Below are 23,716 nucleotides of genomic sequence, written 5' to 3' on the forward strand. Positions count from 1 at the left end.
AAGGAAGACACAAAAAGTTAAGGGGGCTGTGGAACTATGCTCTCTCTGCTGTTTCTGCTTGAAGGGAACAGAACTTTGAAAGATGGGTTTACACCTCTGAACAGACTGGTTGTTCGCATTTTAATGAAGCAGATGTATTTTTGCAGGAATAGAGTGAGGAAAGTAACAAGCAAGCTTGTCCACACAAGCAGTAGGGCATTTAATGTCTTCTGGCACGTTTTTATTGGACACTGATATTGTAAACTGTGTCAAGATAAAAAATCCCCTAACCTCAGACTGGAACTATTGTGTTGATCTGTGTCAGTGTGGGAGAATGTGTACTTATGTGGAACAAAATAAGTGCTAGGCCAGGTATTCTGGACCTAAGCTCTATAGTTGCTTTGTAGTTATTCTAGTACTGTGCCAAAGATACTATGTGCAAGATCAGCTGGTAAGTGCTCTGTATCTATAGGTGATGAGATGGTTCCCAAAAATGTATGTTTCTGTGCTTCTATATATCTGACTGTACACGAGATGCTCTATGTGCTGTCTCCTTGGCTGTAGGGAAAAAAAAAGCAAACAGTAATCTGTAGTACAGATTTTACAGCTTTGGGAGTCTGTGAAATAATGACTTTTCCCCTTGAAGAAGGACTGCAGAGTCTCCCTAAAAGTTTTTCATTAGGTCTAAAAAGCAGAAACAGCTGGTGGTGATATGAATAGCTTGCTGGCTGAGCTGAACAACAGAAGCCTGCAGCTGATCTGATCAACTGTGCCGTCATGAACAGGTGTCATGCCATGATATGAGAGTTAACACTGGCAGGTTTTTATTGGACACTGGGAGATTGTAAAATGTGTCAAGCCAAAAAATCCCCTAACCTCAGATTGGATTAATTTTATTGGTCTTAAATAGAGATCTGTGTCAATGTGGGAGAATGTGTACTTATGAGAAACAAGATAAGTGCTAGACCAGGGATTCTTCAACTCCCCCGTAGTGTGATCCCTATCTAAATAAAGAGATTTTTCTCCTGGAACTCCTCCCTTCTAATTCCTGGTTGTATATATCGTCCCCCAGAATCACGTAGTAGACTTGTGGAAACTACAGCAATTGCATCTATGGGAAAGTATTTCATATATTTTTAGCTATCTTTGAATGTGATCTGGCAGCTGGAAGCAAGGAAGGTCAGCACCATGTGAACAGTTAGCTTTCCAGAGATCCTTAGCAACTGTGTGAGGGACCATGTTAGTCTAATTGCTAGTTTTTAACTCTATGTTAGCAATACTGCACTCTGGGGAAGCTGCCATGGGTTTACTAATGGCAGGGATGTGTCCTTATATAAAATTTCTGTGCACTTGTGTTGTTTTTTTTTTACTGTAGAGGAAGAAATGAATAGCATGGGTAAAGGTGAAGGTGCTGGGGAAGGCTGGAGGAGAGCGATTCAAGCTTATGGGCTCATTGGGAATAGAGCATAGTAGTGGCCTTGGCCCACACTGGCTAATTCCTTTCTCTTTCCCAAACTTTCATGATTTAGGAAGGAGGATTTTGTACGGATGCAGGAGCAATTTCCCGGATGAACTCCGCTTTGAGAAGAGTAGCAGCTTTTTATAAGTGAGATGTTTATTTATGCAATTTACATTCCCATTTACTTAAAATGTTGACTTTACACATGAAAAGTGAGAATTGCTTTTTGGGTTTTAAGAGGGTTTTGCACATGGGAATGGAAATGATCCCTATGAGAAGTGCTGCAAGGTTTAGCTTCCTCATAAAAGAATTGTACTCTTGAATATGGAATTCTTTTTTGGACCCTTTCCTGAGATTGGAGCTTCAGCCCTAATGTGGCTGAGAAGTGTGTGCTACAGAGTTGAGATGTTGAAGTGGACACAGAGGTCTCCTCTATGGGGCCTCTGTCCTCGCTGCGTGCTTTTCCACAGCCTTGCTGTCAACACTGGTGATCATTCTGAAGAGGGTATAGTTGAATGTAGTCTTTTTCCCCAGCAGATTTAATCTGCTTTTTTTATTTTCAGTTTATTTGATCTTCTTTTTTTTAAAAGATGTTTTCTCAAAATTTTGGTCCTCCAGGGGTTGTTCACCAAGTAAAGTATCATGCAAGGTAGTACAGAGAGTGGGGGAACTGGGCCTTCTTCTCAATATGTCTTTTACCTATCCAGTGTGCTGTTGTTGCTCTGTTTTTGCAAAGAGAAGTCTAACACTGAGTTGTGAATACTCAAGGCTGCAGTGTTAGATCATGAAAACTTACCTTTCCACTCCTTATAATTAATATTTAGTTGTTTGATGTTATTGTTCTACATGATTTGAAGGCAAAAATAGGATGCATTTGAACTGTTTTATCAGGTGAGACTTCATTTCTTGCTTAATGTATCATTATTATTACTTTTGCAGTGCCCATGATCTCACCAAGTGGAATCTGTATGACAAGACCTTAAGATTCCTGCTGTTTGAAACAGAACATGGGAGTTTGCCAGTTCTGGTGTGTTGTTAATATTTAACACTGTAAGAGGTTTTTCTTGATGAAAGCACAAAGAAGTAGAAATTATTAAATAATCTTATATATCAATGTCCTATGAGGCAGGAAGAGACTGTTTGCATTTCTCAATGTGGGAAACTGAAGCTGTCTTTGGTATAACATTATTGGAATCTGTAAATTCATGCCTTTATATTAATTTATTTTGGAGGTTTTCCGGAGCTGTGATAATCATCTGACATTTGGAATGATCCTTTGTCATAGTCAGTACTTCAAATGATTGCACAGTTTCACTTTCAGTATGTATGAAATTGTTGGGACCATGAGGAGCCCCTTTTAAATTGCATTAACCAGAATTGGGAATACTTTGGACCTGTTGCTTACATGCTGACTCTAGTAGTGGTTGGAATTACCAATTGTCTCAACTGCAGCCTTTTGGTTTTCTGGTGGCCTCAACTCAGACATTGTCTGTGCCAAGATAGAGTTGTATATTCTAGGATTACAAGGTGAAGAACTCTAGGAATTATGAATGTTAACCAGCTCGTGTTTTCAGGAGAGAACTGGAAGGATTTTGTGGGAAGAGGTGGAATTTAGTTGAGTAGGGAAAGCCTGCAACCTATAGGTAGAGAATAAAGCTTTTGAAGTGCCAAGATTTGGCTTCTGATCTGAATTGCCCTCTGGAGTAGTCTGTGTTTTATCAAAGACTGCAGTCAAATCCTGAGAAGCAAAGCTGAAGTTAGCCTCTATGAACACACTTCTGGTACATGGGTTACTTTCCCTTGAAGTCATCAACATGTCAGAGAAATTCTGCAGAAGCAGTACCTTAGTAATGAAGTTTCTCAGTGGGCAATGTTTGCTTGTGTGTAAACCTATTAAGTTTGTTTTAAGGGTCTAAGTACAGTTGAGAAATGGTTGTGCTAGCAGCATGCAGAATATCAGGCTTGAATGCTTTGTTTAGTCCTAAGCTTTTTGCTGTTGAGCCTTTTATGTCAATAAAGGACATGTGTTTTTATTTGCAGATTATCCTGCCAGCTCTCCAGTGCACATATTTTTCTCTCCTGTGGCAACTAGCTGCAGTTTCGGAAAATTCTCCCAAGGTTGGCCACTCACATAACTTTGAAATGCAGACTTGTGCCTCTAGAAGTTTTAAGTTACTTTTCCTGTTCTCAGATTGCCTGAAAAAATGAAGATTTATACGAAGATAATTAGTGTGTTTTCCTGAGGAAACCAAATTGCGTTAAGGCCTTTTCTCTCTATCTAGCCCTCTTTTTTTAAAAAAGCATTTATGCTTTTTCAGTCTGCAGGAGAATAAATGAACAATGGTTCACCTCTATTTTTACTACAAAACATGTGCATCGAATTTGAGGGGCTTGATGCGGATAAGGAACTTGTTTCACTGCCAAACAGTTTGTTCTTGTTTTAAGCAGCAAAGAGTATTCAGTGAACACTTCAGGAAGTCCTGTTGCTTTGTTTCTTTTTGTTTGTTTGCTTGTTTTATGTATATATTTCTGGCAGAAAGGTTGAGGAAAGTGGTAATTTTTGTCATCAGCAGACTATTTTCTTAATTGATTTTATAAAGTGCCAAGCTCTGGCAGGTATTTCAGAAGGCAGTCTAGCTTAAGACATCAAAAAGGAACACTCTGTAATGCATTGGTTCACATATGAATGTGTACCTATGGGACTCCTCTTCATGGTGATTTCTGACTACACGGAGTGCTGCTCTGTCTGTCATTCTGTCCCCTTCCCTGGTGTTCCTGTGCATACAGGACAGGACGCTGACATGGACATGTGTTTTGTGCGAGAAATGCTAGCTGGGAGATTACCCGTTTGGTGACTGATTCACTGTCTATTCCTGTCCCATTCCATTCCTGTGTGGATGTCCACATCTCTCACTGCTCTAGTTTGTTGTGACTTTCACTCCAGACACAGTTAGCTTAACTGGTAATGGGGCAGCACATTTTTTAATTTGGCCTTTCATACGGGAGCAGATTTTGATTGGAAGCACAATGTGACAGCCCACTCTGCAGGGCCAAATTTGGATGTTGGCAGAGAGAAGTTCCAAGAACAAAAAACCCAACCATTTCCTGGACAGAAGCTCTAGGACTGTTACTTCCCCCTTGCTCCTCCCCCAGTTCTTCTCAGCATGCCCTGGGATAGATCTCCTTTCTTATAAATGTACGGTTGCATTAGCATGAAATCCAGCCCTCTTGAAAGAGCATTCCTCTTACACTGACTCAAGCTCAAAGCTGAGTGCAGTGCAGCTGGGACCTGGTGGGGGATCAGAAAGTCCTTTATGTGGCTGTGGGCCACATAAGCCTCTCATCTTAACAAACAGAGGTGTCTTAAGTTTCTGAGTGTCAAAGTTAAACTCTATTCCCTCTGTATTCAATAGAGGGGGCAAGAAAAGCAACTTCAGAAGGCAATGCACATTGAAAATTAGGTGGGATGGACCAGTGCTTTTTATGACTCTACTTCCATTGTAATCACTGCTTCATAAGGATAAGATGAAGTGAATAAGGGAATATGTGCTGCCCACCCTACAGAGGGAGAAACAAAGAGTTTATGACTTGCTGAATACCAACCACTGGCCTCAGCAAGTGTGACAGATACAGTTGTTCATAGCTAGTAAACTATCGTACCATGAGATGTCAGCTTCTTTCTTAATGTCATCAACTGTGCTATCTTAAGTGAATAATATTAGTGGAAGAAAGATACAACTGCTGTCTGTTCTGTACTTCTCTGTTGAATCAGTCCCTAACATGTTGGTCCTTTACCTTTCCTAAAATTGTTTTTAGGAGACTCTTTTTCCACTAAGAAGGGAGCTAGGATGTTTCAGTCAGATTTGCACGTGCTTCCTCCACCATAAGGAAAAAGATGTAAGAGAAAAGGTTTGTGTTTCTCTATCACTTAATTAGCATTCACGCTCAGATCTCCTTTTAAATGCCTGCCTTTCTTTTCATACTTGTATTTTCTTCTACCAATTTGTGCTATGTTTTTGTCTCTTAGCAGGAAAATGACTCTTTATAAAGACAATCTGCAACTATTTATTTTAAATAAGAATTTAAGTTATGTTAGTTAAAATACAAGTTAGTGCTTTAGTCAGGCATAGATTTGTGTCTGCGTGAGTCCATCTGACTGAATCTGAATGAAAATCATTGTGTTTTCTGATTAGGCTGTTCAGTGTACTGGTTGCTATCATTGCTTTATTAATGTCTTGCTATGAATATTACTTAAAAAATGGAGAAATTGTCCAGCAATTCATGTGTTAAAAGATACATATTGGAACATAACAAAGCTCTTCTTATTTCCCATGGAAGTTTGAAAAGCTTCAAGTGGTGTTCATGATACTTGTATACACTGCATCCTAAGGTACAAGGTTTGGAAGGGCTTAGCTGTGGTATTTCACCACAATTGAGGCAAATAGAAATCTTTAGTTTGCAAGGAAGAAGGAGCTGGATTGTTTTTGATGGAGATGCAAAGTGGAGTTGGCATGAAAAGTAACATGGTCTCTAAATCCTTCTTTGGCTTTGTTTGCTTGTCACAGGCCTTCATGATACTCTGTGACTGGTTGCTGATTTTGAGTCATCAGGATTCAAATAATAACAAAGAAGCAGTCAGACTTCTAGGTTATCTTCCTAACTCATCACTTCAGGAAAACCTGTTTTTGTTTATCCGGGAACATGTTTTTATGGATGAAGAAGAGGAAAGAAAAGGTTAGTCATTTTTGTCACTGGAGAAACAATCTACTTCTTTTGCTATAATTTGTCATCTGCAGTGAATATATCAGGAAAAGGGGCTGGCCTCTTTGTTGTTGTTATTTTGGGGTTGCTTTGTTTTTTTCTGGTTGGACCCTTTATAGATAAAATGACTGACCTTTTATTCATTGATCTGTACCAACTGTGCATTAACCATAGGATATAGCTGCCAATTTACTGGTAGGATGAAATGGACTGAAGTAATTCAGGAATGGGTGAGAACGTAAAAATATTTTGTAGGCTGACTTTCATGGTACACATGATATTAGAGAAGGCCTTGCAGTGTTGTGATGTGGCTCTCTCTCTGTGTACCCTTCTAAGCCATCAGAGTAAAGGACTAGTGGACTTTGATTTTGGGGCTGTGGGGTAGATTTCACACAGAGGTTTGGGTTGGAAGGGATCTTAAAAACCATCTAGTTCCAGTCCCCCTGCCATGGGCAGGGACCCCTTGTACTTGACCAGGTTGCTTAGAGCCCCATCCAACCTGGCCTTGGACAAGGATGGGGCATTCATGAATTCTTTTGAGCAAACTGTTCCAGTGCCTCACCACCCTCACAATCAAGAACTTCTTCCTTGTATCTAAGGAATAAATCTGCCCTCTTTCAGTTTAAAGCCATTCCCCCTTGCCTTATGACATGCCCTTGGGCAAAGTCCCTCCAGGTGTTGTCAGCCCCACATCAAGTACTGGAAGGCTTCTGTAGGGTCTCCCTGGAGCCTTCTCTTCTGCAGGCTGAACGACCCCAGTGCTCTCAGCCTGTCTTCAGTGGAGAGGTGTTCTATTCCTTTGATCATCCTCATGACTGTCCTCTGGACTTGATTCAGCAGGTCCACATCATTCTTATGTTGGGGGCCCCAGAACTGGATACAGCACTCCAGGTGGGGTCTCACCAGAGCAGAGTAAAAGGGCAGAATCATCTCCCTCAACCTGCTGGCCATGCTGCTTTTGATGCAACCCAGGATATAGTGGACTTTCTGAGTCATGTTGAGTTGCTTATCAACCAACACCACCAAGACCTTTTCCCCACAGCTGCTCTCAGTCTGATGGGAAAATAGTATTTGTTGCTCTGTTGCCTTTTTCCAAACACATTTGGAAGCTGTATTGGAGGTTGTAATTATGAAAGCTAGTTTCTTTTGGAAGTGTTTTGAAAATAGATTGTTAGCTCATTGTGGTTCTGAGGCCAAGTTCAAGTGTCACGCTTTGAAAAAAGAAGTTCTAGGATTGTTTGTCAAACTTGTCCTTCAGCTGCTCAGATGAGTTCTGTGTTGTTTTGGGCACCACACTTCTTCAGGTCATACTGTATATGCATGAACTCTGATGGACCAAAATTGCAACAGGGAGGTAGTAGAAGAGTATCTCTATTTGTAAAGGTAGACATACAGTCAAAAAGATTGCATAAGCAGGTCTTACTGTCCTAGTCGTGGGAGTTAATGAAGCAGGTTGTATTTCAGGTTGCTTATGTTATGTATGTGAAACTGGTAATCGATCCTGTTTTGAGTTAGGTGACCTGAGATCTTTTTCAAACCCATTTTCTACAATGCTCTGAATTTCTCAGTTCTCACCACAACAGATCCCTGTCATCCTGTTGCATGTTCCGTTCTGAACAAGTGATTTTGTGATGCTATGGGTGTGCTTATCTGTGTGCACAGCTGGCGGCTGTTTCATCCTAGTTTTAACTCTAATTTGAAGATACTTCTGATTAGTCATTTTCCTTATGTATGTTTCCAGGCCCATAGTCCCTCTAGAAGCAGAAACAGTCTTTTGGCAGCTGATAGCTTACATGTGCAGCCATAAAGATTGTATCTTAGCTCTCCTGCTGCAAGAAGCTCTTGCCAGGCACCTTCGTAGCATTGTTGGAATACTCTCAGGAGTATTTGTTTTCCACAAGTTATCCAGCTAGTAATTAACTCATGTTCCAGACACTTAGTATGCTCTTAATGCTATTAAATGGTATTTTTCTTTCACTCTTGTTCATAACCACTTGGAGAGTTTCATTTGAATTCTTGTTGACTGTGTGTGACTACTTTTGTAGGGTTTCTGGTGAGTTTTGTGTTACTTTTCTAGCATCTGTTTTATTCTAGGAAAAAAAATGTGGTTGTAATTTTTCTGGTCCCTTCCATTTGTTTATTTGTGCCTTTTATTCTACACTGTTTGGTTCTGTTCTGTAGCTGTGAGCAGTGTTGTACAAGGAGTTATTCTGACTAGTAGAAATGCAAAAACCCTATGAAGATCAGAGTAGAAGACTGTGGAAATAACTTGTTTTTCCTGTCATCAGTTGCAGCCTTTGAAATGGGAATAAACTTGTGTTTTCTGATACACACAGGAATGAGTGCTGGCATCTGTTGCTTCGCGTGTTGCCTGAACAGCTCAGTCTTTGCTGTTTAGATGAAAGTTGGTCATTTAAACTGAGATAACTTGAGCAAAGAAATAGAACAAAGCCTCACTGCTTTTGTTTCCTTAGACCTGACAGAAGAGGAAGAGGAAAAGGATGAAAGTTGCAAACTTGATGACTTGCACAAAAAGCGGAGTCTTCTTGCGGCATATTGCAAGTTAATAGTGTATAATGTGATAGAGATGACTGCAGCTGCTGAGATCTATAAGTATTATGTGAAGGTAATGTTTTAGATAAGGTTGCTCTCCCTATCAGTGCATTTTAGTTTTTGAAAGTTACTTCAGTGTTTGTGAAAGATGTGGTAATAGTGTTAAGGCTCAGAATGCTTTTATAATCACAAAAGGGCTATAAAGTCAAGCAAGAGCGGGCCAAATCTCTTCAATTGGCCCCACAAAAGTGCCTCACTGCAGGCAAAGCAACTGAAAATTGAGCAAGGGTGTTTGTCTGAACATCTGCTCTTCAGTTTCTCCAGAGGCTACTGCAGAGAGGCAGTTTATGGCTGGGGAATGTTTTAGCTGTAGAGGTTCTCACACTGAAGTGGTCACTTTACTTCATACAGCTCATGCAGCAGATGGCCCACATTTCACCTGAGTCCCAGGGTCGAGACAATTAGCAGAGCTTCAACCGCTCTGAACTGGGTTTCAGGAGGGCTTAGAACAGCACAAAGTGGGAAGTTTCCTTGACTCAACTAACAGTACTTTGGAAATACTTGAATATGAATCTTGTTCTTTACTTCCTTGGCAAGCACCGATTAAAACTCTTTGTTTCTCTCCTGAAGAGGCTTTTTTATTTTTTTATACGTAATTAATACTTAACCATTTCAGTGAAACTTTAATCTTCACACTACTCTTTAAGGAGCATACCATTGCTTTACATATGAAATAATATAAAAAGTCCAGTTTTCATCTTTCAGTTTGTGTGTTCTGATATTGGGAGTGTTTTACGAACTTCTTGTGTCACATGAACAGTCACATATTTTGTGTACTTCCAGTATTAAAGAAAGGGAATGATAATTCACATTTGTTTTGTTGTTATTGCTAGACCTACAATGATTTTGGAGACATAATTAAGGAAATGTTAAGCAAGATGAGGCACAATAACAAAATTCAGAGTGCCAAGACACTGATTCTTTGTCTGCAGCAGGTGAGTTTGAGGTTAAAGCAAGAAGCTGAGGGCTCTTACAACAGCTGTAAAATTTTTACTTACCATGCCGTAATTATTCAAAATCATTAGTAAACCTAGTGAAAGAAATTACTTCCTTTTCCTGCACTTTCTATGTGTATCTTGATTTTGCATGTTATAATTAAAGCTCCTTTAAAATCATTACACCTATTTTAAAAGGTAATTTTGTGCACAATTTTTTGATCATGTTTTTAATCTTCCAATATGTTAGAACTGATGTGAGATTATGAAGTGTTTCTTGGGACACAGTAAGTGTTCTTGTAACAAATGTTAAGGATATTGTGCTGTGTTAGATGGACTATCTTAATTCCTGTTGAATGCAAGGAACCATGGATGTGCCTATGGCTGGTGAGCTCCAATTCCCTGTATTTTCATAATTTTTTTCTGGAGGAAAGTGGGTTGCAGCTCTTCTGCAGGGTCTCAGTTGCTGGGGCTTGCAACTGCTGACTGATAGCCAGTTAGCTATTTTAGCAGCTGCTTTTGCCGGCTCTGCCCATGGCTATTGCTCCTGGTAGCTTGGAGTCATGCTGTAATCCAGAGAGCAGGCTCCTCCCAGAGGGTACTGATACATGAGCTTTGCTTATTTCATACACATTGCCAGGGCTTAGATCTGTGAACTAGCCCTTGAAATCTGAGTTTAGATGAGGCTGAGCAGCATTTGGCTACAAATATTCTGCTGACATAGTCAGGAATTTGTGTTTAGGTATCACATAGACAACAGGCCCTTTTTGGCCTTTGGTTGACCTTGAAAGTTAACAAGTTGATGAGAACAAACTACTTTCATATTCTGTTAGGAAAAAAACCCCAAAGAACGGTCAGTTGGGCTCACGATGTGCTTTCGACCCACTCTCAGAAATTGGACTATGCTGCTGCCAAATTTGTTGCTTTCTGGTACTCTGAAAGCCTCTCAGGCAGATGAGGCTGCAGGGGCTTCCTTCAGAAGTCCCAAGAGGAGATAGGGTCAGTGAAACCATCATCTTCAGGAATTGGTTCTCTGTTTATGCACATAATTTTTTGTTTTTATTTTATGCGTGTCTGTTGATCACAGCACTGTCCTTTGTGTCAGTTGCTTCTTGTTGTTCCTTCCTGTGCTTCAGAAGCAATTGACTTACCTGCTCTTTTGTAAGGCTTCTGTCGGTGTAAGGTAACTGTTGCTTGCTGTGCAAGTCTCTCTGTCCTCCTGGTGCTACGTTTGCCTGTAGGATTACCTATGTTTGCTTATCTGAGACTTCTCTTGCAGCTGTTTCAGGCACATGCAGAAAGCCAAGACAGCAGTAGTGGTGTGGACTTCTCCTCTGCTTCCTTTACAAACATCAAAGAACTTGCTCGTCGCTTTTCACTAACATTTGGTTGGGACCAAGTGAAATCTAGAGAATCTATAGCCATGATACACAAGTATGTGCCGTGAAACATCATGTCATCCATTGTCATTGCTTTTGTTAGTTGTCTACTTTAACTATTTTATTACTCTGTTCATTTTTTTTCCTTTCAATAGGGAAGGGATTGAATTTGCTTTTCAAGGAGCTACTGGAGTAGATGGAAAATGCTTGCCTCCTAACTTGGGCTTTCTGTTAATCATCAGTGAATTTTCCAACAAGCTGTTAAAGCCAGACAAAAGACTAGTGTAAGTTAAGTTCTTGTACACCATTGTACACAGTCTGTGATTTGTGTATCCCTGTATAGAGGACACTTGAGCTTCAGTGTGGAAGAATTTGCTCTAGAGCTTTTCAGAGAACCTCTGAAATCAGTCTGCCCTCAAGGCTGTTAGCTTGAGAGACACTTGTTCAATTTTGTAGTAGTAGTTATTTCATGTTATACATGCAGTATACATTCTGGAACTTTCTTAAATATAGTCGTGGCCACATATGGCAGTTCTTCTAAAGGAAAAACAATGTGAGTTTGGTGGAAGAGATTTGTGACTTAACTGGTTAGGGGAGTTGCAAAATGCTTTTCTGAACAAAAAAACGAAAGCATAAAAGATTGAAGAAGAAATAATGCATGGATCATTATTTTGTAATGATCTAATTCCAAAACTTCAGGCCTCAATTACATGAATTCCATGCAATATATGTGTGACGTCATAATGTGGGTATCTAAATTCAAGAATTTCCTTTTAACATGGGAATGTGCCCTGAGCCAGTGGACCCAAGTTTTACAGTGGTTTAAATATTTACATTTAATAGAGAGCCTTTTTTTTGGCATCATGGGGCATTATGTATCTGAATGGAGAGATGTATGTCTCTTATTCCCTTCTTCACCTGCCTCAGCTCCAGTAATTTTTCCCTCTGTTTGACCTTTAGCATTAATTCCTTAGTCAGTGCTGCTTATTTGGATCTGGATCTCTGCACTGCAGTGTTTTATTTACTGTAAAAACCAGGTATTTCCATCTTTTTGAGAGCATATTTGAAGATATGAGAATGTAAGATGAGAATTTTTGAGATCTGTGACTAAAACTGGTTTTTGTAGAATCCATAGGACCTCTAGGATCATCTAGTCCAAACCATCCTGCCATGGGCAAGGACACCTTCCACTAGACCAGATTGCTCAGAGCCCCATCCAGCCTGGCCTTGAACACTTCCAAGGATAGGGCTTCCACAGCCTCTCTGGGCAACCTGTTCCAGTGCCTCACCACCCCCACAGTCAAGAATTCCTTTCTAATACCTGATTAAAACCCACTCTCTTTTAGTTTACAGCCATTAAAAGCCTTGTCCTATCTCTACATGCCTTTGTAAGATGTCCCTGTCCAGTCCCTCTCCAGCTGTCTTGTAGGTTCCCTTTAGGTACTGGAAAGTGCTGTAAGTTCTCCCCAAAGCCTTCTCTTCTCCAGCCTGAACAACCCCAACTCTCTCAGCCTGTCTCCATAGGGCAAGTGTTCCAGGCCTGGAATTGTACAGTTTCTGTATAACTCTGTCCATGTCTGGATTTTGAAGAGCTGTTATCATCTGTGTTGACACCTATGCAAATAGTTTTCTGTTAATCCGTCCTTGAAAAACTGTAATTTCATTTACCTCTAAGGAGTAGTTTTTAATTAAACAAGAGGAAAATATTTAGTGGTTTATGTGGGTAGATTTAAAGCTAAATCCTGATAACTCTTTTCCTAGGACTATATTTAACCTGTTGGTCCGAGGATGTATTCTAGAAGTATATTCCTGAATGTATTACATACATTCAGGGAGGTTTATTAATTGAAAAATTTTGTGGGAAATAAAGAATCTAGCAGGCAATGCACTTAACTTCAGTTCTCCTGCTTTGGACCTTCCCACTGTTGCTGGGAACAAATGGGAAACAATAAAATTCACAAGAGGGGAAATTGCAATTTATCCACAAGTACATTCATACTGTGTTTCTAGAATAACAGTTTCTATTCTGGGAAGCCTAAAGTGCCTTGCAGAGGCTGGAGATTATATTTCCTCTTAGAAATATTTATGTTTAGCTCTATCATAAATTATTGGATGGAATGTTTTAGGTCAACATGAACTTTTAGAAATAAACATCTGGTTATTTTCATTTTTATTATTAATCACAGGATTGATGTCCACGTGGCTACATTAACATATGTGAATGTACCTGTAACAGATGAGATACAGAATGTGGGCATTTGTTAGAATGAGCTGTATTTCGACACCATCAAAGTATATGGACTTTAACCCTCTCCCCTGTAATTGCCCAGGCTGTGGCAGTAAAATACCTGACTTGTCAATGCTCTGTACCACAAAATGCACACAAGAAATGAATTGCTGAGTGGCAAGCAGTGTGGAGGGCCTGATTCCTGAATCAGTAGGAGTCTTTCCATTGACATTGATAGTGGTTGGGTTAGACCCTGAAACTGTAGTTACAATACATGCTTGTTTGAAACCAACAAATTCCATTACCAGGATTTCCTGATCCCTGGGGCCCCCCTGAGTCCAGGACTCTTAATTGTTTCGAAGTCGGTCCTTACCCTGACCTCCTCTCAGCACTGGTTTTCTTGTTTTGCAAAGTGAATGAAATGTCTGATGTTTTCCAGGCCGCTTTCCTAATCAGAAAAAGAATAATATACTGTACAGGCTGGTGTTAAAACTGTCACTTCTGGTATTTGCTAAGGTGGGGTCTGTTTGAACAACGCTGGGCTTGATTTTAAAGTGATAAACTGTAGCTGAAATGTGGTGAATATCCAGTTTCTAATCCTGAGTCAGACTTCAGTTTTCTTTTCTTACTGTTACGAAGTAGGAATGGGTCAGAAAGACTTTGTCAGAAATGTCCTGTTTTTCCAAAAGAATGTTTGAAGAAGGAAGGCCTCTTCGCTCCAGGAAAGGTGATAGCTTCACCTGGGATTCAGGAAGGCCCAGTGTCAAGTCTCTACATTGAATCAGGCAGAACAGGGATTTGAGACAATGTTTCCCACATCCCATGTGTTGTCCTAACAGCAGAGCTGTTAAGTGCTTCTTGCCGACGCTTGAAATTTTATTGAGAAGCTGAGAGAATTGGATTGAGTTTGAAATGATACTACAGAAAAGTGGTTTTGACAGAACTCTTCCTGACCTGTACTGTTTCCTGTACTGCTGAATCACAAGGAGTATCCCTCACTTGGGATCTCCTTTGTGTTGCAGTCTGTGAGGCACAAAAGGCCACCAGGAGAAGGGGTGCATCCTCACAGAATTCTGCTCCATTCAAATTGCTGCTGGTAGCAGCAGTTGGCAGTGACTTGCCCTGCACAGGAAATTCTTTCCAGAAGCAATGTAATTTTGTAATTTCTCTGGGTCTAGTGTTGTTTCTAATGCTAAAATTAACACTCTTTTAGCTTTGAAGGCATTTGCATTTTAAGTAGGTGTTTCAGAGATGTCAGATATTTTAGAGAAGAGGGATGCCCTTTTTTTGAACAGTTCTGTCTGCACCTTTGGAGAGTAAAGGGAAGAGCCTTTCTAGCAATATCTGCCGCAGATGTTGAAGGATATTGAGTTTCCTTCTGCTTGCTTTTGTTTTTTCCCAGCTATGCTTACTTACAGAGATATATAGTGGAACCACTGCCCTGCAGAGGAGACGAATGGCAGCCCTTGGTCTGGTACAGAAACTCTTTATTGGCAACTGAAGATGAGGAGAGCTCTGCCCTCGGCAGTTTGGGAGAGTGGCCCCCTGTGGGCACATCTAAACCATCTTCTTTTAAAAGGAAATTGTCTAATGGTACAAAAACTTCCTTGTTTTTATCAGCTGTATTTGCTTTGTCTGTCTCTGTCAAAATTACTGCATCTGCCATTTTGTTTTGCTTTACCCAATTTGCACTTGCTAAAATGCACTTCATGCTTTGTATTAGCAGTACAGCACCACAGTGTATTGCATGTTATGGGCTTTCCAGTTTGAACTGTGGCTTTTGCCTTCAGCTTTCCTTTTGTTAAAGGTCTCTTCATTGCTCAATAGCAGTAAGGTTGGGCTGGAAACTGAGCAGAATTCAAGATTATCTGAATAGTGCTCTGTACTGAGATCTGGCATTTGTCTGTGCCGCTGAGACTTGGTTGATTGCTTTCAGTTGTTAAGGGTGTTGTTGCTTTAGGCCCTGTAGGTAATTGAGACAGGAGAGATACTTCCAGAAGTTTATTCAGATCTTGAGCCCAGATGACCTGGGTCAAATCATCTTCTAGGGTTTTTCTCTCTGTTGAATTTCTAGTGAGCATGTAAGATTATATTCCTCCTTTAAAGAGTTAGTTAGGTGGGCTGCATCCAGGCTTTAGCAGCATTCATGAACTTCAAATCTGTAATTAAGTATTCACTGCATGGATATGGTGGGGCTTAGCATGTAATAAAACATTATGAAAACAATTGCCAATAAAAATGCTAAGTGCTATGGACAAGTGCAGTCATATGTGGAGGAAAGGAAATTTTTCCAGATTGTCCTTTAGTTTCTTTCTCATCTTTTCTTGTAAATTTTCTTTTCAGTGACTTGCCTTCAGAGAACTTGCTCCTTTATGTCCCCAGAGGTCCTGTTTTTCTGAGGGTTATATAGACTCGGTGGTACTGATAGCAGTTATGGACCAGGGCTAGGTTCATAAATCTAGATTGCAAAAATGACCAGCGGGCAAATTAAATGGATTTTCTTTTAAGTGGCTTTTAGCTGTCTCCTTCAATAAATGAATTCTTTGCTCCAGATCTCTCCTTTTGAGCTTGCCCCTATTGTTTTGCTGCTGTGGGGAACATGTGCAAAATGTCCATCTTAAGACTTCTGAGGGTTAGTCTGAAGAAAAGTCTGTTCATTGTCTGTTCCAGGGTCTTTGCCTGAAACCAGCCAGACTGAAGCAGCAAGCAAAGCCCCAGAATGGCAGCGCTCCTCTCAGCTTTCCTCTGCAGCAGGGAAAAGCAGAAAGAGGCTGAAATCTCAAGAGATGTGCTTTCAGGAACGTTTGCCATTCCTTTGTCCAGGAGGGCTGCGCAGAAGATACTGGTGAGAGTTTTATGTCTTACAAGCTCCTTCATTTGTCCTGGTATTGGCTATTGGGGTCTCTCTTCTGTTTTGTAATACTTATAGGCAAAGGATGTGTGCCCCTCCTGTCTTTCTTATGAGCTGTGTCCCAAGGACAGATTGGGTTTTGTTGTTTCCTTAGTCCGATATCTGTTTTTTGCTTTAGCCTGCACTGCCTCAGGGCTTCCATGCCTTCTTGGACTAATACCGAGTGTGCAGAGGAAACAAAGAAGGAGGAAAGTTCCCTGTGCCGCTTCTGTTGTCCTGATTAGAGGGCTGTGGTTACTCTGTGGCTGTTTGCTGCAGCCAAATGATGTGTTTTCTGCATCTCTGGAAATCAAAGAAGATTCTTGTCTCTGCAGATCTGCTATTAACTATTGCATAACTGGTGGCTTTGTTTTAGAGAAGTGTGTCTGGCAGGCACACATGCCTCAGTGAAACCCCATGGAACTTGGATATGAGAAGTGTTGCAGAAATAGGGAGTCTGGACTCTCCTTCTGAGCTTTGTAAAGAAATCAAAGTGCTCAGCTGCAGTATTTTCCTTTAATACAGCTCATTTATTGAGGTATTAGGTGCCTTTTCCCATAGTGGTAGGTAAAAGGTGAAAAACATATCCCAGAAAGATGCATACTTTTCCAGGTTTTGGACCAGTTGTTAAATGGACCTGGTGAATACAACTAAAATAGAACAAAAATTTATTAAACTTGAAGGTAGCCCCTGTTTAAATCAAAGTTTTGTTTTTGAACTGCTTTACTGGAAATTCCTCAGAGCATAACCTGTTTCATATCTGGGAATTTCTGGGCCAGTAACTTTAGGCTACCAGACATGGGTATCATTAGCAGATCTTACTATGTGAAGGACTCTACCTTAAGCACACTTGTGCAATGTGCAGCCTCTGTTATGAGGGTTCTTGAGACTTAGCTTTTTTTTGGTTTGTCTTTTTGTTTCTAGCAAAGATGAGATTAAGACAGAAGATGTCTCAGAGGAAGGTAAAGCAGAAAGCACAGCTGAAGATGTTGATGTTGATGTCGTTGGTGCAGATCAGGTAATTCTTGCTCAGGTTTTCCAGTTCTGAGGACAGCAGTAGTTGAGGTGGGTGAATGTGAGATCAGATTCTCCTGAGGAGCCATCTGGCAGCAAAGGGTGCTGCTCTTTTGTGGTCCCTTTCAGGATGAGAAAAGAGGGATTCCCTTCTTCCCTTTCAGGCTGCAGCTGTAGTTTCCTTCTTCAGCTTGATCTGCATTTTTAAAGTAATTCTTAACATAGCAACTGGACATCCTTAGGTACACTGAAGGCAAGCTAGGATGCATTAAGAGGAGGATCCCATTTCCTCTTTTCCCATACCATGAAGCTTCCTGATTAAGAGCCATTTGCTGCAGTTGCTTCGTGTTACTGACACATTGCAGGGATGGCACTGCTGCATGGCCTGCAGGGAATGTTTACCTTAGAAATTGTGTTTGCTTTGTCCTCTTTGGACTGAAAGACTTGGAATGTGTCTGATCACTGGTCAGCCCAGGGCTCTCCCTGTCCCATGTTTCTTGCCCTTTTCCAGTCAAGGCTGTTGGGCATATTAAATTGTTCCCAGACTACCTGGGGATTTGAAGGGAAGCATGAGAACATTGTGGGCTTGGAGCAGCAGCCAGTGTAGCTGGAGGGTTGTCTGTGGGCACTGATTGCCTTTGGGATCAGAGTTTGGCAGAGTTGCAGCTGTCTGCCTGGACCTCAGCTCAGCCCTGGAATGGATACTTGCTGTGGAGAAGACAAGACACTTGGCCCTTTGAGCCACTGGAGTGCAAGGACTCCAATAGGATGCTGTACAGCAGGGGCTTGCAGAATGACTGTATGGAAAGGAAAGGGGCCAGGTGGGAAAACAGGCCATGAGTTTTCCTGTGCTGCAGCTAATCGCAACCCTTCTGTCCTCCAAAGTTTGCTGTGTCAGCTACTGCAGGGGCCCAAGTGGTTCCTTCAGGTTTTTCTCCTGTTTTCCCCTGCTCTCTGCATTTCAGAATGTAACTCAGTGTTTGGTGGATAGTTTTCTTGCAGTAAGGCAACCCTCTTGATTTCCAGTGACTCTGGTTATCTGGGATCTAACAGCTACATTCAGACTTAGCAGGATTTTTGACTTTTTTAAATGATTTTTTCCTGTGAAGTTGACCAAAGGGTTCCTTTTCATGAGTGGTGGGCTTTTTTGTTTTTAAAGATGACTAGAAGGAAAAAAAGGAACTTCTACCTTTTCTTCCAGTCATATGTGTGTTAAAATGTAGACTGTTTGGACTATGCACTTGGAGCAGCTCCTAGTGAAGATAGATAATAGAAGAATTTAAATCCATGGACCAAGATTGAAGCCATACAGAAAATGCAGTACTTATCCAGTATGTGACCTTTCCATGTAGTGCCTTTTCTGGGCTTCTTGGGGTATGGGAATGCTTTTTTCCTTTTGTGGAAGTTAAATATAGTTCTTTCCAAGAGCTGGCTCTATGGCCAAGCTGCTGGATGGTTGGATGCTACAATGTTGTTATTCAAATTCCTTACCTGCTTTTACATGATGTTATAGTGTAAGACTGATTTAATCTCTTCTTTTCTTACGGTGTAGGACAGTTAAGACACTGAGAGGATAAACAGAAGTGAAGAACAAACTGTGTTTTTTTCTGCAAATTGTTTAACTTGAAAATGTGGTTGCAAGGGCATCAACAGAGGCAGCAGGAGACACCTATCAAGTTGAATCCCTGCCTTGGCCATCCACCCCGAACCAGGCCGTAGCACTGCGGTTGATTTCTCTCCATTGCTGGTTATGGGAGTGACTGATGTGGCTGTTGCACTTCCAAGGTTGTGGGTGTTACGAGCATCATTACTCAACTGCATCCTGGTCCTTGATGCTGCCTTGGAAAAATTCCCAACTGAAGGATTGGAATCAGGGGATAGACAAATACCGAATCAAACACTCTGTGAACTAGGTGTGACAAGCTTGTTGGAATCAGGGTGGGGGTAACCAAGGTGGATACTACTCATTTCTTTGTACCTGACACCAGGGAGAAAGGAGCCTGGCCCAGCTGTGGACACTGTGACCTGCTGGATGATGGCAAGTGCCCTTTCCTGCCTTGTAAAATGGAAAACCTGGACCAAATAATCTGAAAGTATTTCTAAATTCCATTGCTTAGGGAGATGTGGTGTTAGTGGTCTGTGGGCACCAGGACATGTTCCCAGGAGACTTGCATCAAGGCTTCTAAGTAACAAAGCAAGAAACAGCAAACTAGCAAATATTTTCCTCTGGAAGAAATTTTTTGTACACAGTGATGATGTGGTATTTACTTGGCAAATATAAAGCCTGGAAAGACAATGTAAATATGGCAATTAAAAGGAGGGTTTTTTCCTTAAGAATTTGCAAATGATCTTCACTCAAGTGTTTCAAAGGCAGCAGGCTGGGGAGTGGTGGGTGCTTTCACTGACACTTTGGCACTGTAGAATTGTACATTGCACTAATGCTATCAGCTTTATTTTTTTAAAATATATATATATTTTGGATTGTAACTGTGTAAAATAAAGTACAGAACTATTGTTATCATGTAGTACGAATGTGCAAGTGATACTCCCACACTGTGTCTGGAGAAAGAACAGAAGCAATGCTTGCTGGCCTTCCCATTTGTTCTGTTATTCAACAGGCTCATAAGGGAGTTCCTGTGGATATGGAAGTGTCCTAGTTCAGCTGGAGGGACCAGCTAACCCTGTGTGGTGGTGATCAAACCTGTGTATTCCACCCCCTCTATTCATTCCCCAAGGACAATGGGCCATTAGCAGCAGCTGCCCAGGGAGCCATTATCACTTCACACCCAGCCTGAGGGGGGCGGAGCTGCTAATGGGCCATCAACAGCTCAACAACCCCTGGCTCCCAGAGTTAATCACCCATTGTGTGAGTCCCCGCCCAGGGGGAGGGACTGAGTGCTCCCTGAGGGTACATAAGTGGTGGGTAAGAAGACCTCAGGTCCTTCTCGTCGGATCCAGAGCAGCAGCAGGACCTCGACAGCAGGAGATCACCGCTCTCGCCCAGACCACAGCCCTCGCCTGCACCAACAGGTTTTTTCTTTTCCTTTTGCTCTGGACTTGGGGGAGCCACAGGGGTCTCAGCACAAGGGCAAACAAACCCCCTTGGGTTTGTGCCCCAGGACACTGGGTTATACTGCTGGGGTATTGTGAGTTGAAAGCAATTTCCCTTGTGTATCAGTGTTGTTATTGTAATATTATTATTAAATTTTAGGTCTGACTTATAATCTCTCTCGTGGTGAGTTCATTTCCCCTGCTGGTTCACCTTCAAACCAGCACAGGAAGTGAAAGCAAGGACTTTCTCCCAGGTATTGGGTACTCTGAAGTGGCAACAGTAAACCTATCTTTTCTTTTGCATAGCTGTGAGTGCAGTTTGCTAATGCAAGGGGTGAGGTAGGACTCCCAGGATAATGTGGCTCTTGATTGCCCTGTGATTTAGTCCTCAGTAACACCTCATACCTGGATCGGGGTACAGATGCTTCTCTAATCCATCTTGATTTGTAGATTTGGGCCTAAGCACTTATCAGGAAGGCAGAATACAGCTCGACTAAGAAAACGTACAGATGGTTTAATTCTTGTAACAGTGGATTAGGGATGGAAATTACCCTGCTGGGTAAGGGTACAGTAATTTTTATAGTTGATGTAATGTAAGAAAAGGCACTTCTACAATAATAGCATAATTTGCTCTTCTTAGGAAAGAAGGAAGTTGGTTATCACAGGTATAATAGGGAACAAGATTTAACAGGCACTTCATTAAACACAAAGTGGCAACAACAGCTACAGGCTCTGCAGAAGAGATCGACCCTGGGCCATAGCTCTGTGTAACAGAAATGTCAACTGTGTGCTGACAAAGCCTGTGGCTGTTCATTGCCCATTTTTACAAGCCCCCTTTTTAGGAAGGGTTTCAGGCAGGAAAAAGCAGCAGGCAACAGTTGTTCGTGCTCATCTAGAAAGCCGTTGGTCATCCTTTCCCACAGCAGCACCTTAGGGAACAGAGCTTAACATAAATGCTCTGCATATTCTCACTGTTTAAAAGCTCCAAACCAAGGGCAAGTAGCAAAAGGTATCCAACTCACACTAGAGAAATATGACATTGGTGAGTCTTTATTTAAAACTGGAATAATCAACCCCAATTACCTTTTTTATTTTTTAAAGAATCCTATTCTTAAATAGGATTGAATACTGATAGAGTATTAAAATGAGTTTTTTTCAGTAAGGTCCCCACTTCAGCAATAAGTTGCATTACTTAAGATACACAGGTGTGTAGGTCTATACAGGAGATGGTGTGATGAGTTCAGCAGAACAGACTTCTCTGTACCACTCCCAGCTGCTCAAGGCTGACTGCTTTGAATATGCAGCTTGTTGTCATTATCCACCCAGCCTGCATACTGTGTAACCCATCCTATTGTGAATGGTTCTTTAATAGATAGACATTACTGTATGCAGTTTGTAACAATTAGAACTGTTAAATTACATGTAGGAAAATCTTTATTTGAAAATACAAACATGTTTTTTAAACATTTTAAAAGATCTACACTGCAACCAAAAAAATAACTTACATCTTTTTGTACATTTTTTCTCCAACAAAATCTGTTTAACAGTTAAGAGTGAGGCAACAATTTCAAGCTGCTGTGACACTGATGAATATCCATGGAATGTGTCAATAGCCAACAAGTGAAGGGGGGGACAGACAAAAGCACTGAATGCCCACATCAAATTAGTGCACATCACTGATCAAGTAACATTTATACAAAGGATTTTTTAAAAAAGATTGGTTCCTTCTACATGAATTAACACATCCATTTTGGATCAAGTATGAACACTAAAACAGACTTCATTGTTAAATAATCTTTTTATGATTAACATCAATGAAAAGACCGAAGTTTAAAAGGGCAAGCAAAATTAAAGTTGGGGCAAACAAGGACTACATAGAGAAGAAAAGCAACTTGTCATGGGCATTTGCTTTCCTTGTATACTTCTAATATCCTCAGCTTGTCAAACAAAACTCTGCTTGTGAATGAGCACTGAATCGTGCACTCATTGTCGTGTCTCTTCCTTGCCAAGGCATAACCCCTGGGGCTGTCTATGAGCAGAAGTGCATTGCAGGCCAGGTATGAGCTGTCTCCTTATCTGCCATAACCAGGACAGAAATACCTGTTCCCAGGCGGGATGGAGATGGTCAGTGCACCACACATCAACTCTGAGAGAATTACACAGTTCTCTTAAAAACAGCAGATTACTTTTCTCTAAAGTCAAATATTGTTATTCTTCCAAAAGGAATTATGCAACATCTGTAAATAAATATTTTAATCTATTTTAAAAACTGTAAACTATTGAATAAATACAAAAACTTCATCATTCCATACAAATGCACTTCTTTTATTTAAAAGGTAGTGTAGTGATTAAATATTTTTAGCACAAAACTAAGCTGACTTCCTGGAAACAAAGCCCCTTGAAACATATCAGTGTGTAGCAGACCTGCTGCAGACTGTCCCTTCTCTTCTGCAAGTGTTGACTATAAGCAACCTCTACTCAAAATCCTCTTCATAGTCGTATTCATCCAAGTCTACATCAGCCAGATGGGAAGGCATTTCAAAAAATGGTCTTTTCTCCATTTGGTACTTTAGGACATTGGCCTTCTGATGGTCTACAGGATTCAGTTCTGCTTCATACCTAGAAGCAGAAAAAAAAAGAGAAATTGAGAGTCTAGCTATGCCAGGGAGTGCCTAAAAGTTGGAAGACTAACAAGGCACCTGCAGGAAGAACATGCTTTCCATTATTTTATATTTACAGTGAAGAAACATGTAAGCAGAAGCAGCACTAGGGTTCTGTAGTAATTACATCAGTTTAAGCTGGCTTACCCTCCCATCACTTCAGAACTTCCCAGTGCCATACGCAGCTTTGCTGAAAGGATTCAAAAGCACACACTGCTCCAGTGGATTGTGCATAGGTTATAAACAAGACTTTTAAGTACTTGCCAGAAACCTCTCTTTTCAAGAAAGCTGAAATGAGGCTCAGTTAGGAAGAACAACTACAGCAGTTGATATGACAAAAGAGAAGGAATACTGAATTGAGTCTTACTAAAATGTGTTTGAGCACCAGGAAATGATAGCAACCATGTTTTTATTAAGCAGATGCTGGAAAGCAGAAATTACTGATAACCACCTGCTGGTGATGTAAATGAAAAGATGGATAATGAAATGCAATATTTAACTAACTCAAGTCAGTGAATTCCGATATTTAAAAAAGATTAGCTTCAACTGTTTATATGGGATCAATCTATTATTTATATCCTTTAAAAAATAAGTCTGTGGAGATGAGCAGTGCCAGATTAAAGAACTGACATTTTCCTCGGCTAGGATGACTGGAGTTCTTGCATGTCTTCCCAAGCACTACTAATGTCATCTCAGCATATGATTATTGCCATCTGTTTAACAGGACTATGCAGAGAATGACCTTTAG

At 40.9% G+C, this 23,716-nt stretch overlaps 2 protein-coding genes across 5 annotated transcripts in view; one reads left to right on the forward strand and one right to left on the reverse strand.

Moving 5' to 3' along the window:
- LOC139668473 (cohesin subunit SA-2-like) overlaps positions 1 to 19,775 on the forward strand; it is a 61,584-nt gene extending 41,809 nt beyond the window's left edge. For all 3 annotated transcript variants that reach the window (XM_071548075.1, XM_071548082.1, XM_071548088.1), the window contains 13 exons: positions 1,509 to 1,585; positions 2,378 to 2,465; positions 3,479 to 3,556; positions 5,255 to 5,347; positions 6,004 to 6,172; positions 8,674 to 8,825; positions 9,646 to 9,747; positions 11,027 to 11,181; positions 11,282 to 11,410; positions 14,756 to 14,946; positions 16,024 to 16,198; positions 17,168 to 17,261; positions 18,810 to 19,775. In XM_071548075.1, coding sequence (XP_071404176.1) covers positions 1,509 to 1,585; positions 2,378 to 2,465; positions 3,479 to 3,556; positions 5,255 to 5,347; positions 6,004 to 6,172; positions 8,674 to 8,825; positions 9,646 to 9,747; positions 11,027 to 11,181; positions 11,282 to 11,410; positions 14,756 to 14,946; positions 16,024 to 16,198; positions 17,168 to 17,261; positions 18,810 to 18,818 — 1,512 coding nt within the window. In that variant the 3' untranslated portion in view covers positions 18,819 to 19,775. The remainder of the gene's footprint in view (positions 1 to 1,508; positions 1,586 to 2,377; positions 2,466 to 3,478; positions 3,557 to 5,254; positions 5,348 to 6,003; positions 6,173 to 8,673; positions 8,826 to 9,645; positions 9,748 to 11,026; positions 11,182 to 11,281; positions 11,411 to 14,755; positions 14,947 to 16,023; positions 16,199 to 17,167; positions 17,262 to 18,809) is intronic.
- A 1,632-nt stretch (positions 19,776 to 21,407) lies between these two features.
- PPP2R3B (protein phosphatase 2 regulatory subunit B''beta) overlaps positions 21,408 to 23,716 on the reverse strand; it is a 51,339-nt gene continuing 49,030 nt past the window's right edge. For both annotated transcript variants that reach the window (XM_071548118.1, XM_071548126.1), the window contains exon 14: positions 21,408 to 22,927. In XM_071548118.1, coding sequence (XP_071404219.1) covers positions 22,783 to 22,927 — 145 coding nt within the window. In that variant the 3' untranslated portion in view covers positions 21,408 to 22,782. The remainder of the gene's footprint in view (positions 22,928 to 23,716) is intronic.

The sequence above is a fragment of the Pithys albifrons genome, chromosome 1, assembly GCF_047495875.1.
Source record: "Pithys albifrons albifrons isolate INPA30051 chromosome 1, PitAlb_v1, whole genome shotgun sequence".
In the NCBI taxonomy this organism is placed as follows: domain Eukaryota; kingdom Metazoa; phylum Chordata; class Aves; order Passeriformes; family Thamnophilidae; genus Pithys; species Pithys albifrons.